General features: G+C 35.7%; 1 protein-coding gene across 1 annotated transcript in view; it reads left to right on the top strand.

Moving 5' to 3' along the window:
• LOC145694415 (putative tRNA (uracil-O(2)-)-methyltransferase) overlaps nucleotides 1-5518 on the top strand; it is a 31531-nt gene extending 26013 nt beyond the window's left edge. The window contains exons 6-7 of the mRNA XM_081770613.1: nucleotides 1248-1496; nucleotides 4533-5518. Of these exons, the coding sequence (XP_081626739.1) occupies nucleotides 1248-1496; nucleotides 4533-5441 (1158 nt within the window). The 3' untranslated portion in view covers nucleotides 5442-5518. The remainder of the gene's footprint in view (nucleotides 1-1247; nucleotides 1497-4532) is intronic.
• The last annotated feature ends 11937 nt before the right edge of the window (nucleotides 5519-17455 follow it).

The following is a 17455-nucleotide window of genomic DNA, read 5'->3' as shown; positions in this document are numbered from 1 at the left end:
AAAGGAACGATTACTTCAATTAATCAAATCAAACCAACCATACCAATTCACCATGAAAATTGTGAAGAATCTCTTCAAAAGCTGCCTTGGAGATTCTTCTCTTTTACATCTTCTGCGGCTCGCAACAACACAGGAATGGATGTAGATATCCCAGCCCTTGTAAACTCTCCTAGTCATCCTCATTTATCACATTGAATTAATATTTCAAATACATTTTTATATTTTTCTTTTGTAGTATAATAATAATAATAATAATAATAATAATAATAATAATAATAATAATAATAATAATAATAATAATAATAATAATAATAATAATAATATATTATTATTATTATTATTATTATTATTATTATTATTATTATTATTATTATTATTATTATTATTATTATTATTATTATTATTATTATTATTATCTGCGGCCCTCCACCTTGCTAGCAAAGACGGTTATGGCCCTCAGGCTGATTATAATTGGACACCACTGGTCTATACGCAGGTAATTTACGACTACTGTGACGTTAGGCATATTCTCACTTTAACACCGGTTGCGGGTGGTAAATACATGGCAACATTTACACTTATAAATACTGCAGTATACTTTTTTTTTCTTTCTTTTTGACACACGAGCATCATTGAAATTCTCAATGTGGCCCGCACTGTCTGACATGTTGAAGCCCCAACAAGAAAATCTCTTAAAATTATGAGGTATCGAACTTCAGTTTAGAAAGCTACACATAATGGCACAGAGCTGATAATGTTAATTACGATACACATTATCTAACTAAAACCCATTTAGTCAGTACGAGACCCGTTTGGGCTGTATGATCGTATTCATAAGAAAGGGGTACTAGAAAAAATCCACAAAAGCAGCGTGAAATTCTCTCTCTATTTGAAGATTTAACAGTAAAGAAGGGGAATACAAATATCTGTTTTCACTTTATTTCATGTTACTTTTGTTTTTTGTTTGTTTGTTTGTTGGATGGAGTTGAGCGTCCCTTTTCAACACCGAGGGTATATGTTACGTAGACCTGTAATTTAAAGTGGAATCCGAACCATGTTAATGCTTCAGTGCTGTCCCACCAGGAATCGAACCACGTGTCGAATAATCGAACCAGGAATCGCGTGCACTAGCAACTAGATCAACGGGGGAGCTAATGTTAAGAAGACAGTATGTTCATTGTTTATTGTTCAGTAATAGATACATGACAAGAAACTTTAATTGGAGACTTTTTTTTTTTCCTATTTAGATGTGGACTGAAAACACAGATCCGAAGAAATTCGTGTACGAGGATATAGCCATCGCATCGTATTTACTATTGTTATGGGAGCAAGAAAGAACAGATAGAAGCCTCTCTGAGAAGCAATCGTTTATTGATTTAGGCTGTGGCAATGGTCTCCTGGTCTATATTCTTAGCAGTGAAGGTCATCCTGGCATGGGAATTGATGTGAGAAAACGTAAAATTTGGGATGTCTATCCGGAAACAACCAAATTGCAGGTAAGTACCATTAAATGGGAAAGAAGAGGACGACTAGGTTTAATTTTGTAGTTTTTAATTTTGTCCGTTCACAACGCGTATAGTATATCAGATTTTTTCCACGACTCTTCCAAAAAGGGAGATAAGCGGTTTAAATTTTATTACCGAGTGATATGCTACGCGTCCCTTTACGTTATCCACGGTCATCTAGCGAGCTGAGACGCCACAACTTGAAATTCATTGCAATTGTTCATTCCTGTAGATATGTTCAGTGATATAGTGCAATTTCTGTTTTGTCATTAAAATGTAGGACCCTCTAATTCCCGGGTCAAATGTTGATAGCAGCAGATAGCAGCAAAGTGGACTTCCACACAGCAAGATTGAGACTCTAAACCGAGAGCTTTCATACCACAAAGTTAGAACATTATCAACATCTACATGAACCGCTGGCCTCTTTTGAGCTGTGCGAAGCTAATTGTATGTACAGGGTGTCTATCGGTCACGAAAGTCACTAATATCACGAAAAAGTCACCAAATTAGAAAACGGTCATGAAAGTCACGAAATTTAGCTTTTGGGTCACGATTTTTTTCTTAACTGTGCAAATGTAAATACAGATTGGAAAATTTTGTTCTATAAAACATCAAAATTCACCATCAAAAATGTCTATGACCGGCTTTAGACGCTATCAAATCGCAAGAAAAGTACGTTTCTATAGCATGGATGAAAATTCGACCTAATTCGCACCCAAATTCCCTCTTGAAAATGTTAGGAAATCTTATGATTTGGTAAAGAAAAAGTCACGAAAAATTCACGAAATTTCATTTTGGAATTTTAGTAGACACCCTGATGTAGGTCAATGCCTGTTGTGGCTGCCAGGATCTCTTGAAGCCATTAACCAATAAAGATTCTACTATTGGTACCTTACATAACGAAATGTCGGAGTTTAGTATTTTCCAATAAATGTTTATTGAACTAAAGACCCCAGATCACAGAAATGCAGATAGGATTCCAATCAGAGAGTTCGGTCGCTGACAGTCATTCGGATTCCACTCCTAGACTTCGCCCGCTGACAAGTCATTCCGATTCCAATCCGAAATTTCGCTCGCAATCATTTAGATTCCAATCCGAGACTTCGCTCGCTGACAATCATTCAGATTCCAATCTGAAATTTCGCCCACAGACAATCATTTAGATTCCAATCCGAGACTTCGGTCGCTGACAATCATTCAGATTTCAATCTGAAATTTCGCTCGCAGACAATCATTCAGATTCTAATTCGAGACTTCGGTCGCTGACAATCATTCAGATTTCAATCTGAAATTTCGCTCGCAGACAATCATTCAGATTCTAATTCGAGACTTCGGTCGCTAACAATCATTCAGATTTCAATCTGAAATTTCGCTCGCAGACAATCATGTAGATTCTAATCCGAGACTTCGGTCGCTGACAATCATTCAGATTCCAATCCGAAATTTCGCTCGCAAACAATCATTTAGATTCCAATCCGAGACTTCGGTCGCTGACAATCATTCAGATTCCAATCTGAAATTTCGCTCGCAGACAATCATTTAGATTTTAATCCGAGACTTCGGTCGCTAACAATCATTCAGATTCTAATCCAAGACTTCGGTCGCTAACAATCATTCAGATTCTAATCCAAGACTTCGTCCGCTGACAATCATTCAGAACCACAGGTACCACCAACTTAATTATCTTTCCCTCATACGGCCACTAGGCTGGATATATGTTGCATGGGAACGGCATTTGTAGTTAGCTGAGGTAATCCTCATGGAGTCACAGACTGTACATCGACTGTAGTCCAAAACCACGTGTTATGAACACTCTCGCATAACGGAAAGCAGAGTATTTTTCGAAGATTTAAGAGCTAGATATTAACGTGAACTTTCTCCGTAGGATAGTGATCTCATTTTCACTGATACATCTGGGGCAATTAATAGTGAAAGGATTATGTTTCCATGACAGTTTTTCTACTTTGTGTACTTATAACCAGTTTCTTTGCTGCTTTATTTCTCCTGTATGATCAAGTGGCGAACACACGTGCTTTCGATCGACGAAATGGTGTCAAAGAGGGAGATGAGGGAAAAACAAGAAGAAAAAGCGTAATTTCGATTACACCAAACTTCACGTTATCAACGACACTAGTAGAAAACTAATATACATGAAAAGAACTGAAAGTTAGACTTTGGACTTCCTGATTCATAAAAGATTAAAATGTTAAGGTTTCTCTGTTTTCCTATAAAGTTATAGATAACCAAAAGTTTAACCTATTTCAAGGTTTTGTGCATATTTATTCTATTCTGTTGAACTAAGTATTTTTCCCCCTAATATTTTAGGAACATTGAATTGAAGTTTGTAGAAATAGTATATTTTCCATAAAATATCTCTAATTACTTATTGAAATAAGTTGACGCATATTTAGCAGTTACTTACTAGTCGGTTTTTACAAGACCTGTTACCTTCCTGTATGGCTAGGAAGTTCCAAACTGTAAACTTGAGATGTAAAGTAAGTTTGTAAACAGGAATTTCCGAAGAAGACAAGAGGCCGTGTCGAAACTATATGTTTTTTTTTTTCAAATCGAGACAAAATTAATGATAAGTCATTGCTAAATAATTAATTAAAATGTTTATTTAGAATGTTTATCTTGCGGTTAACTTATCATTTTATTGCAGTTAACTTATCATTTTTTGTATAAATGTCGTGTTGATCGAGTCGAATGAATCGAGTTGATTCGTAAAAAGTTGATTGTCTTATTTTCATGATATTTTGTTGCCCTGTAAAGTGAGTTTTTTTTTTAAATTTAGTTTCGTTTCTTTATTTTTTTTCCCCGTGAAAGTCAGGTTTCTTGTAATAGTTATAACTCGAGCATGCAAATTATTAACTTGCGGCGTATGATCTACCGATGACGGGAAACTAACTATCATCATAATTTCATATAAAATCGTGTCTTGTTGTTCGGGATTTATCAGTGTTCCCAATTTTTTGTTTGTGTATGAAATCTTATTTTTTATTTATTTTTTTTTAAATTTCATTTTAGGTGTGTTCAATTACTCCGTCAGACAATTCCTTGTATCCTGAGTATGATTGGTTGATTGGAAACCATTCAGATGAACTAACACCATGGATACCCGTCATTGCGGCAAGAAGCTCCTATACGTGTCGATTCTTTCTACTTCCTTGTTGCACATACGACTTCAACAAGAAGTATCAAAGAAACAACGCAGCAAATAGTCAGTACTTTGAGTACTTAGAATATGTAAAAAGGATCTGTGATATTTGTGGCTTTAAGACTGAAATGGACAGGCTCAAAATTCCATCAACCAGGAGAATTTGTCTTGTAGGCAAAGAACGGATGTATGATAGCAAGGACTCGAAAACTGTGGAATCGAAAATTTCAGCTTTTATTGAAGAAAGGTGTAAAGAGAGTTTGTGCAATCAGGAACAGCCAGACGGTAGCGAAAATTCAGGTGTTTGGGTTAGGCATTTTCAACCTCGCGAAACCGTAGAGAAGGTCCGTAATTGTACTCAGCTAAACAAAGAGTTAGTAAATGACATAGTTAAAAGCGTGGTGGCTGAATTACTCACGAAAAGGTGCCTTGTAGAAGTAGCAAATGGAAAATGTAAATATTGGAATAAAGGGGGAGTATTTGAGATCGGTCAAATAGCTAAATTAATTTCGAGCGAAAAACTTAAAAAACTGAAAAAGGAGTGTGGGGGACTGCAGACCCTTTTGAAAAATCATCATCATGTATTTTGTGTTAGTCAGGGAACAGTTCAGATGAGAGTACCCTCTCTAAATGAGCAGAAGCGGATTAAAGAGAAAGTTTCTCAAGTAAATGGTACTGTACTCTGGAAGCAAAAACCTTGTTGGTTTTTTATGAATCATCCAGACGGTTGCCCCTTATTGGACGAAGACTGTAGCTATAAACATGCAATTGATACATAATTGTATTGTACTCTTTTCTTGTATATATATACCTTGTAAAGATACCTATATTTACTGAAATAAAAGAGCTCGATATACTTGTTTCCTTTTAATAATAGAAAGAGGTAGAACATGTACAGACTTTTACAATGATGGACATGTAGTTCATTGTACAGGGCTAGCATAAATGATTCATTCATTTTGAAAAGGCTATATATTTTCAAAAGTGTTACACGTACACACATTAAAAATATATGAAAGAACCACAAACTCACTAAGTTTATACACTCTCTACAAATGTTCAATATGTTCCTCTTTGGTGACACGACATATGTCCAAACGGTACTGGAGCTCGACGATACACAAGCAGCCAGTGTGTGATAAACTCATTTATGCATTATTTTTGGTGTATTCAGTTCAGACAACTTAGTTCCTTTTTATTTTAAAAAGACTGCTATATATATATACCAGCGCTATGCATTCTCGCACGGATAGCAACATCCTGCAGACGATGTGGCCATGGCCTTGGCAACCAACGGCAGCCAATCACAGCCTTACCTGCGATTACGTCATCTGGTAGGCGTAGTTCGCGCAAACAGCGAGAATCCGCGGGAAGCAGCCATCATTGGGCGCGCAGACATGAACCGAAGAACAATACGTAACAAAACGCTGCTGATATGGATTGATTTGAAAGCTAGAGAAAACTTGTATCTGTTATCATCTACGATATTTTAGATTAACAATACATTCCTATTAGTATAACAAGACCTGTTCATTGTAAAAGTAATTTAATTCTATAAAAGAATACGCCTATATTCCTGTGTATCATTTACTTTAGTTGCGTCTGAAAAGTGATGCCTCATGTTCTTTGCCTTGTGTGCATGGTGAATTTTAGTGTGTTTAATTAATTTTTATGTTCAATGATGCTGAAATTTTGTTTTGTTTACTAATTTAAAGTTATTAATCGAATTTTCTTGTGTGTGTGGTTAGCGGTGGAAGAAGGTATCATTTTGTGATAACTTGTTTCTTCGTTAACGCTCGGAAGAAAAATTCAATTAATGGCTATCTAATGTGTTGTTTGCTACGCCACAAGTGTCCTTGAATTGCCGATACCACCGCAAAATGCTTTGTTTACATGGCGGTTCTTTTCCATACTCTCTTCTGAAAGCGCTTTGCACAGCTATAAGAGACGAACATCTGGCATATTCAAGCACATAGGAATTTTTTTCTTGCTTTCCCTCCATTTTCGACAGGCACTAAACTCGTGCTGCCATCTGGAATACACAATACAAACTTGGTGGGTTTGTGGTTCTTTTCTTTTATCTTTCATGTGTGTGCGTGTAATACTTCTGAAAATATAGCCTTTTCAAAGCGAATGAATCACTCATGCTAACCTTGTACGTACAAGAATAGGCAGATTATAAAGGAGTCCCCTTATGATTTATTTAAATTCAAAATTGTCACCCAAGCGACGACGAACTAAGGAATTTTTCTGTTACATAATTCGTACCCTTCAGCTTACAATACTGGAGAAGTACCTCATTGCTTCTCCCAACTTACTCAATCGCGTGGGATTACGTAGCTACTAGTTCGAAACTCGGCGAGACCCATCTCACTCAAATGTACCTGCCTACCTATGCTTGCTTTAACCTCCTCAGGGGATTTGTACAGTATATTGTACATCGAACTTTGGTATGCTTTAGGGACACTTATTGATTTATTTGAGATAAAATTATCATTATTCGTCTTAACATTCCTTTGAACCCTTAAGGTACTTTATAATGAAACTTTTAAAAATATATACATCTATATATATTTTTCAAAGTGTACACTATAATGTACATTTTCCTTCAATGAATGTAAAAAGAAAACGGAAATTTGCCACTGAGAGGTTAAGCTTATATTGCTGGAGACAAGAAACTCACTCCTCTGCTCAGCGTACTCAATCGTGCGAGAATATCTACAATGATTAGACCTAGTTGAAGCCCATTTCATTCGAATTGGCTCACCTATTCGTACTTTTTTTTACCCTATTCTCCAACGTGCAATGGAGAACAGGAGGAAAAGACAGCCTTCGTAGAAGAGCCCTGAGAATCTGATATCGAATCTTTTTACTGTCGCCAAGCAAAGGTTATGGGAAATGTTTATGCTTGGGAGGAGGAAACAAGAGTCACTCGCTGTTTGAACACTGACTGAATTACGGAACTTAAAACACAAGGCAAAAGTATGCAAAGAATTATACTGATTTATTCAGAAACCTATTTACTATTTTGTAACATACATTTTACAGTTGAGCATTACTTGTGAACTAGTTGTGTGTAAAAATTGTAAAGCTCAAAGAAGAGTAAAAAGTAGTTATATTTTTTTCCATTATAACAATGAACAATTGCGTTATTGTTCCTTTAAGGGTCTTCACTACAGCGAAATTAAACTACCGCTAATTTTAGTTTTTTTTTTTTTTTTTTTTTTTTTTTTTTTTTTTTTTTTTTTTTTTTTTGTAATATCTCAAAACAAATAAAAATATTCGAAAAGCAGAAACGTAGTGAACTAGACAATACGATTTTTCATGTGATACCTTTACCACAATTCACCTATCTGCTTTTGTTATACCGCTATTTACAGAACCCGCAAAAAATACTAAATCTATCTACAGTTGCAAATCGAAAGCAGATAGATGAGTTGTGATAACGATATTACATGCAAAATCGTATTGTCTAGTTCACTACGTTTCAGCTTTTAGAATATTTTTATTTGTTTTGAAGATATTGCAAAAAAAACTCTAAAATTAGCGGTAGTTTAATTTCGCTGTAGTGAAGACCCTTAAGTTCATTGTATTATATTGACAACATGCCTTAATGACACTGTGAAGGATGAAGGTAGAGCTTAAATACTACAATATTCAATAACTTACACTAAAATACAAATGCTGAGCAAAGCACTGTTTTATTATAAAATAATAAATGTGACAGTTTCGGATATCTAACATATTTTTTTTTTTTTTTTTTCAGACACTGTCGAAAATCAGACTTCAGATTTTCGAGTGTCACAAGAAGGATATTGTGATATGATTTGGACTATTAGATGTGTATTAAAAAAAAAAAAAAAAAAAAAAAAGTATAAACAGGGAGAGCAAGATATAACCAATGACTGATACACAGCACTTTTTTTTTTTTTTTTTTTTTTTTTTTTTTTTTTTTTTTTTAAGGAGAGAGAGAATTTAATATTATTGTAAAAATAGGATTAAGTAATACTTCCTGAAAAGTGTCACATTTATTTTCTTATTTTATAATAAAACGTTGCTTTGCTCAGCATTTGTATTTTATGTAAGTTATTGAATATAGCAAAGCTAGTATGAATCAGTTAGTTACAATATTCAGTGTTATAAAGACACATGGTAATCTTAGTCTTTTCGCAGAAATTAATTGCTTGACACAGAAGTATATTTTATATCTGAGTTTAATGGTTCTTTATTGGGCATTTAGGATGTGTAGAGAATTTGTGTATACAAGCAACCTATTTCTCTTTCACTAACCTGCTGTTGATGATGTAGATGGTTTCCTTCTTGTGAACCTGGAAACGCTCGTCTTTGTAGTTCGCTGAATGAGACTAGATGCCAAGTCCACTGGATTCACAACTTGTCCAGTGTGACTTAGAATGAGGGTGGACGATAATTGAAAGTGTTACTTCTCATAGGATAGGTTAAGTTTACAGTTAGCGTTGCGAACTCGGCTGTTTATCTCTGAAAGGTTAAAGTATTCGTCTGCTTATTACAAACTGCCTGAACGTGGGAGGGAAGTCCTCAGTTTATATATCTGTGGTATCTCAGATCCAATATATCGATATGTGCAGAAAAATGTCAGTTCATCAGCGTAAGTGACTAGGAAGTTCTTACAGTTTGTTACATACACAGTTTTATGTGATACAGAAGTTATACAATGGAGACAACATTCGCATACGCCTGTTTATTTCAAGAGTGACATAACTTAAAATTCCTCACTTTTCAGGAGAAGCGTTTGAGTTTCGAAACGCGGTGAAAACAACTTGGCGCAAGAACGACACAAGTGCTTTCTAGCGCCCAGTTTTGGAAGTACGTTTGTGAAATTTTTGCCAGAGATAGACATCAAGATTAACTTTCATTTTCTGCCCGTTAGCCAATAAGGGCAATTTTTGAGTTATGTCACGCTTGAAATAAACAAGACGAAGATATAACGCTAGTCTTTTTCCGGCTTGTCTGCACAATTTGACAAGCATAGAAAAAACAAATCTAAGCAGGATGTCTATCGGTCACGAAATCAGAAAACGGTCATAAAAGTCAAGAAAAAGTCACGAAATTTAGTATTTGGGTCACGATTTTTTGTTATCTGTACTAATATAATTACAGACTGGGAAATTTTGTTAATAAAACATCAAAATTCACCACCAAAATTGTCTATAGTCGGCTTTGGACGCTACCAAATCGCATGCATAAAAATTCAGCCTAATTCGTACCCAAATTCCTTCTTGAGAATGTTACGAAATTTTATGGTTTGGTAAAGAAAAGCACGAAAAAGTCACGAAATTTCATTTTGGAATTTTAGTAGACACCCTACTAAGAAATCCACGTGCGTGAAATAAACACAGATTTCGATAAAATTAAAATATTAATTTCCATTTTCACTTTCTAAGTCTACAACATCAAGTTCATATTCAGTTTGGCATGCATCCTTATGCGTACAATGGAACCAAGAATATATTCAAGATCTAAACTAGAAGTAATTTAAGTATGTATGATTTCATAGGTTATTTCAGGGGAAATTGTACATATTTTGGGGTAGGAATACACAGGCTGATTTATTTCCAACAGAATAACTTACCGACAGTGACAGTTGTCAAATTGAGTTTCATAGAGCAACAAAACTGTACACACAAATCTATTAGCTTCCCCAGAAGAATGAAAGTGTTGTAATGAGGAAAATGCTGCCGAAGAAAAGGTCGCTTTTGGGAAGGATGTATCACGGTTGACATTTCCCGCATAGTAGAACAGTATCGGAACAATGGCTTTATGCTAGGGCGGGACACCATTAGTGTTATAATTAAATGTTATGCATAACAGGCTTCTGCACAATCCACATCATCAACGAAGTTGCATCCAAACAGGGTATCAGTGAAACTCTCAAGACCTGTGCTAAAGAAGATCTGGGATATGGCGGCCTATGAGAACCCATGACAAAATAATACATATGATCCAAGAATGGTGAATCGTGAAATACACCACAAATTGTGGCTGTAACCTGTCCACAAGACCAGCCACCTAGCTGGCAAGTATTGAAATTTTGTTGTGACAATGGACGAAGCATGGATGTACGTGAGTGGAAAAGTTCGGGCCATCACCTATAGTGGTGTTCATGTAAAAATGCAAGGAATGAATGCTGTTTATTACCAAGAATATGCTCTGTCCTCAGTTAGAAGGACGAAACACTAGGATTGAATGGTGACGACACTCATCGTATGGAACTGCACCAAGACAAGTTACATGGCCCAAACGTCGTTGGTCTTATACCAAAGCACGACTGCTGCAATTAATATCCATGTTATTCCGTTTGAGGATATTACTATTGAGTCCAAATGCTAGTTCCATAGACTTGTGCTTTCGCATTTCTCAAACAGTGCCTTTCGCTACGTCGGGTTTGGATGGTTAATAGCAGGGTGGATTGATTTAAATCACTTGATTTTTCAAATAAAAATCGTTGATTTAAATCAAATTCCGAAAGTCCCGTTTCTGTTCTGTTATTTCGATTATGGAAGATGATAATCATAATACAATGAGACTCAAATGTACAGTATGTACAGCATAGTATGAAAACAAGTGTCATGCAGAGGATGATTAGGGAAAATCCCGTTTTGAACGGGTAACAGGGCAATCCTGTTTTCTTCTCTTCATAACATAGGGTTTATATTGTAAATCGTTAGCTATTCCAACGGGGAAATCACCATCGACATTTAAGACGAAGATTCTTTTGTGTGCGCGCCTATATATTTGTTCCCAGATAATAGGGCGTATTTAGAAGTGTCCTATCCCCTCTCGAAATTTTTTGCTGTACTTTTGCTGTAAACGTTGCTGTACTTTTTCCTGAACGCTTAACCTTTTAAATTACATCACTTATTTTTAGGTGATAGGATAAAATCTCCATTATTCGATTAAAAAGGTACCAATAAAGCTTTTTATTTCGTTTTCTCGAAGGCATTGTAGAGCATGTTACATATGCTTTCACGTCTCTCTGCGTCAAGCCATAGGATGTGATGACGTCATAAATTTAAAAAAGATATTTTCTGTTGTGCCTATTTTTATTATTTGGGGGGGGGGGGGGGGGGGGGGCTACATTTTGAATTCAGAAGACAAATTCTGCACACTCGTTCAGTTCACCCTTAGTATTTTTCAGATGATTTCAGATCTCTGCGTGAAAACAGGGGGTCCAGAGGGGCAAAAATGTAAAAATATATATATATATTCTTAACAAAAAATACTTTCTTTGCGATTTTCCTGCCTAAGATGGAGACATATGAATGGTACCATCTGAAAGGCTGTCCTATTATGAAGAGAATGATGTACGAACCATGATCTTAGGATAAATAGGGATGTCTCAGGAAACTGTTACATCAGATCTTTGCTTTTAAACAGAGGCGGTACAGAGGGGTTAAAAAAAAAAAAAAAAACTGTTTCTTAACAGAAAATCCCTTTTCTCGTGATTTTTCAGCCCCAGATAGCGTACACGATGGAGACATTTGAATGTTACCGTTTGAAACACTGTTTTATTCTGAAGAGAATAATTTACAAATCATGATTCTAAGATAAATAGGGATGTCTGAGGAAATGTTTATATTACATCCGGGTCATCTGTGGTATTGTGGGGATGTTCTTAGCTCATTGTTAAATATTTTTCCCGCACTTACTATTCAAGATAGAAACTTGAAATTTTGTACACACATTTAGTACACCCTTAGTATTTTCCAGTTGATTTTGAGATCTGTGCGTTCACATAGGGGAGTCCAGAGGGGATCAAAATTTGAAAACAAATCAGAAAGAATCCCGACTTTTCTCAAAATTTTCCGCTTCAGGGACATGATAGGGAAAACGTGAATGTTATCGTTTTAAAGGCTGTTCTATTCTGAAGAGGAGGTATGAACCATGATCCTACGATAAATAGGAATGATGCTTGACTGAAAGTCTATAATTTACCAAAAATAACAAAGCCATAATTTAAAATTGTGAAAAAACATTGTTTGGGATTGATATAGGTTAACGATTGGGGATTAATTCAAAATTCAACCCCAATATTTTCACTTAAATGGCATAATTAACATTTAATACTAATTCCTAATGTTTTTCTTCATTCGCGACTTATATTATACGAGGAGAAAGATTTGATTTAAATAAAAAAAAATCGATTTAAAGATTTTTTTTTTTTTTTTTTTTTAAATCATGATTTTTTTCCGCTCTGGTTAATAGCCTCTGGAAAGCCTGCTCAAACTTCAGTTTGTTCGGATGGAAACGAATTAGATTCTGGCGATCACGGAGGTTCAGCTGCACAGCGATCAACTCTGGTGGGTAGGGATATTTGATTCGATCCCAGCTCATAGATTTGTTGTAGACAAACACCACGTACTTGCGTTTTCTCTGGGTTCTCCCGTTTCCTCCCACTTTTTCATTTCCATCTCATCATCCATTGCATTATTATCACCTCCCTTAGCTTCGGAGAACAATCGTGGTACTCTAAACTGCAAAGAAAGAAAGAGAGGACTTAGCCTCCGTAGTTTCAAAATAGGCTTCATTCCTTTCCGTATCCTTATGAAATAATGATAATTCTGTTCGGTCTGTTTCTAAATGAAAGAAAGCTTTCGATTTACTAAATTCACAAAACGTTAAATTCTTGCCTTTGTAAGTTAGTTTGAATTTTAACATTCCCTAGCACCGAAGCTATATGAGATGTGGAATCTGAACAGCATAAACTACCACCGGAGATCGAATCAAGGTCTTCCATGCCAAAGGCGCATATAAACCATATACCCACGAAGGAACTTTCCTTGATACTTTTAATCTTCCCGGATATTGCTTCATAAGATATATCAAGCTCGGTAGTTAAGTTACTTCTTGTTTATGGTTGCACTAGCCGCCAGTTTTAGACTCCTTGGTAACCAGCGTGGCGACGAAATTCATAGAAAAGGATTTCCTGACTTTTATGGCTTTCCAGAACATTTTTCCCAAACGACGCTCGAGTGATGTAGTGCAAGACTATGTTCACACGAATCAAAGGAGCGTCAAACCTTGTGTGCATAATCACCACAGATGACGAAATGTGAGCCTATTCATATGAGGAACCCGAAACTAAACAACAATCTATAGTATGGGTGTTCCTAATGTTTCTCAAGAAATCCAACAAAGGATGTTCGTTCACCCAGTGTCGCGAAGCAAATGGTTGCTTCATTCTTCGGGAAATCTGGACATATCTGTACTATTGCCTTGGAGAATTACAAAACAGTTAATGCTGAATAATATACTATCATTTGTTTTCCACAAGCAATCAATACACTTAGATCCTATAACCCCAAACGTTACACCATTTTGCATCATAACAATACGAGCTCAACTACTGGGGCTCCTGAACAGTGAAAATGTTCGTCTTATTTACCAGACCTGTCCCCAACGATTTTTTTTTTTTCGTGTTTGTAACCATCAAAAGTGAAATTCGTGGGGAGCGATTTCTAAGCCTAGAAGAGGCAGTGCGAACATACATAATGCATGTTTCTGAGGTACGTATTGCCGTTAAGTGTGAATACTTTGAAAAGCAATCAAAATATTTGTATTCTATCATCTGTCAGTCAATTTCCTGAAAATTTCAGCGTTACCCAAGTACTTTTCGCTTGCTTGTTTGTTTGTTTGTTTATGTTTTTAATATGCTGCCGAACCGCCGCTTGTATTTTATGTTCGTTGATTTGATTTTGAGTTCAGTGTTCCTTTCAGCAACGAGGCAACATAAAACATGGATACAACTTAACGTAGAATCCGAACCACATGAGCTCCCGCTGGGAATCGAACCCGGGTCTCCCACGTCAAAGGCGCGTACGTTAACTACTTATCCACGAGGGAGCTCGTTTCCTGCTCATAATCGACTGGTGTTATGTGTTTATGCTTTGGCACGCAAGAGTACAAAAATATGATCTTTCTGAAGCATTTGGAGCATCATTGAAACAAAGAACAGTGAGGAGAAACAGCGACGTAAGGAAAGGACGAGTCCCAAGAATCAGAATCCCCTTCAGCACAATTTTAGAATGTTCCTGGAAATGAACATCAAATTTTTAAATATTGTTCATTTATATCACTGCCCAGATAGCACGAATACTTGCGGCAAATTTTTGCTTCGTTTAGTGGAGCAAACAATCTGAAATTTACGAAGGCAAAATTTCTTAATATTTATTAAAAGTTTTCAATATGATCTGAAAATTTTCACTGATTTGTAAAAATAAATTTATCACTGCAATTAACTTGCATCTTTTTTGAAAATATAGCGTTGAAAGTTTGCCGTCGCAAACAGTTTGCAACTCTTTAAAAAACTTGTTTTGAAAATTTGCTGAAAGCAAATATGTGATGATATTACCAAGTGCGCTCGCATCGTGCCCAGAATTCACTGCGCTACATCAACTGTGACAAAACAAGTAAATACAGGTTCTGTGCAACTCACATATTTTTTCATCGTTAAGAACCCATTAGAATACATCAGAGGACTCCAGAATAAACTAACTGGTCTCTTATCAGATGCTTTTATTGACCCAGGCGGCCTGACGTTATTTTGTGAATGTGTGCGAGAGTAAGTACAGGGATATGGTCGTTGAGTAAGTAGATGAATTGCGAATTCGTTAAATATAATTTGAAATTTAAGTACGTTTATTGTTCGTAAGTTTTTTATCTTTGGCAAGTAGCGAAAGATGTTTAGTGCTTGCCATTAAGAAAAGACGGATCCACATTATAAAAATTTTGATGTTTTATAAAGTTAGGTTTTACTCTTCTTCTGTTGCCGGGTTCGCTTATAAGCACATGATTTTAGTAAATGGAATAATTTTTACATGTTGAATAGGCTGTGAATTTACGGAGGACAGTTGTCGAAGCTACAAAAGTGTGTTGGCGGTTACAGGCTGAGCAATGTAGTAAACAGTGGTTGGCTCTTCGCTGTTTCTCCGATGTCTCGCTCGCGGAATACGGTAATAGTTAGGATTAGTTTCTTCGTCAGTTGGAGTGACTGTCAATTATTGGTTACCAGTGAACTTCGAGAAAAATTATTAGAATACAGTTTAAGAACCGTTACAGCATTATTTTTAACTGCCAATGCTGTCGGAGTTGGGTTAACTACATAAGGAGGTTCTACGAAATTAAAACTTTACAGGAGAAAGACTGATACTGATATTGTTACTATGTGTAAACTTGTCTGAATCGAACTCTTCATTCTTCCGGTGTTCGATGGGCGAAAAATGGCCCTTATCAGCCCATCGCGTTTGATTTTTTTTATATAGTTGTACTAGTTTCAAGACAATTACTGCAAATTTTGGTTAAGAGATGTAGATAAATTTTGAAACTAGTGAGGTACAGGTCAGAATATAAACTGCTTGGGATTTAAAGACTATTAAAGCATACGAAGCACAATGTCTCATTCTGATTACATTTAGGCAGAACCTGGAAATAAGAATGAAAAATATCTTCTAAACGTCACGGTCACAGGTGATTACTCCATAAATGCAACCGGAATGTTAGATTATGTTTCCTATGTTTTAATAATATTAAATCGCAAGCAGTTAATATTTTGACTTATACCTCGATCACTAGTTTCAGAATTTTGATACATATATTAGCCTTATACCAAATTTGCAACAAACAGTACCTTCTAAATTTGCTACAAACATTACCTTCTAAATTTGAAACAAACATCACCTTATAAATTTGCACCAAATATTACTTTATAAATTTGCAATAAATATTACTTTATAAATTTGCAGCAAACATGATTTTGCGATCGCGAAAACACTTTCTGCAATGTTGCTGCAAACCTTTTAATATTTTCACCAAATTTATCAGCTCATTTTCGGAAATTTTGTCAAAATAAAATTTGCACAAAATATTTGCAGCGAAGTCCTGGCAAATTTTCTTGCTGTGCAGTCGCAAACATTTCGTTTCTATTAGCAGATGTTTTGGTTTTCTGAGGCAACTTTGCTGCAAACTCAGCCAGCGTAAACTTCGTTATTTGCATTGAACTTTCGGCAAATTTTCTCATTTGAAAAGGCAAGTTTTTTGCAAAATTTTTAGTTTGCCTTTGCAAATTTTTAAACATTAAAAAAAATTCTGTGCTATCTAGGCTGGTTCCCAACATTTCTTGACTGTTTACTGTACGTCATAACATTGCGACATTCTTGTTTGATTTTTTATTAAAATAAAATATGTGTAACAGTGGCGTACACAGTTTCATCAAGGGGGTATTTCAAGCAATCTCAGCCTTTTAGGATACGCATGTTTTTGTATGTGTCGTATATCGTAATATAGTAAATATTTACTTTTCCATAATATCTTGCTCAAGTGTTACAAATCTGAAACTCCCTTATATACGCCACTGACAACAGCACTAGTCTTTAAAAACATCTTTTACAAGAACCAAAGATACCAAGTTATTATTCTGAATTTTAAAAATGTGATCAGAATTTCTCCATCAGGGAAGATTTTGTGGGAGTCAGTTTTTTTTTTCACCCTCATATGTGAAATGGACCTATTTTCTTGAAACATGAAAACAGTGTATATTTGCAATAGCGCATACCCCTTTCTTGCCGCACCTTAACCACGGGCGGTAAATTTACACAGCTTATGGGACACACAATGGTATTCGATTTGCCGAAGGTGTTGTTCTTGTACTGTAAATAAATAATCATCATTGTTACTTACCTAAGAAACTGTGAATGATTTTAAACTATATTTAGTCTATGGAATGTCTCCCTTGAATGTCCAGCAGTAGTCGGCCAGC

Source organism: Thermobia domestica, chromosome 9 (assembly GCF_964235325.1).
Source record: "Thermobia domestica chromosome 9, izTheDome1.hap1.1, whole genome shotgun sequence".
In the NCBI taxonomy this organism is placed as follows: domain Eukaryota; kingdom Metazoa; phylum Arthropoda; class Insecta; order Zygentoma; family Lepismatidae; genus Thermobia; species Thermobia domestica.
Note: the sequence above shows the minus strand (reverse complement) of the source record. Positions and strands in the feature narration are given on the sequence as shown.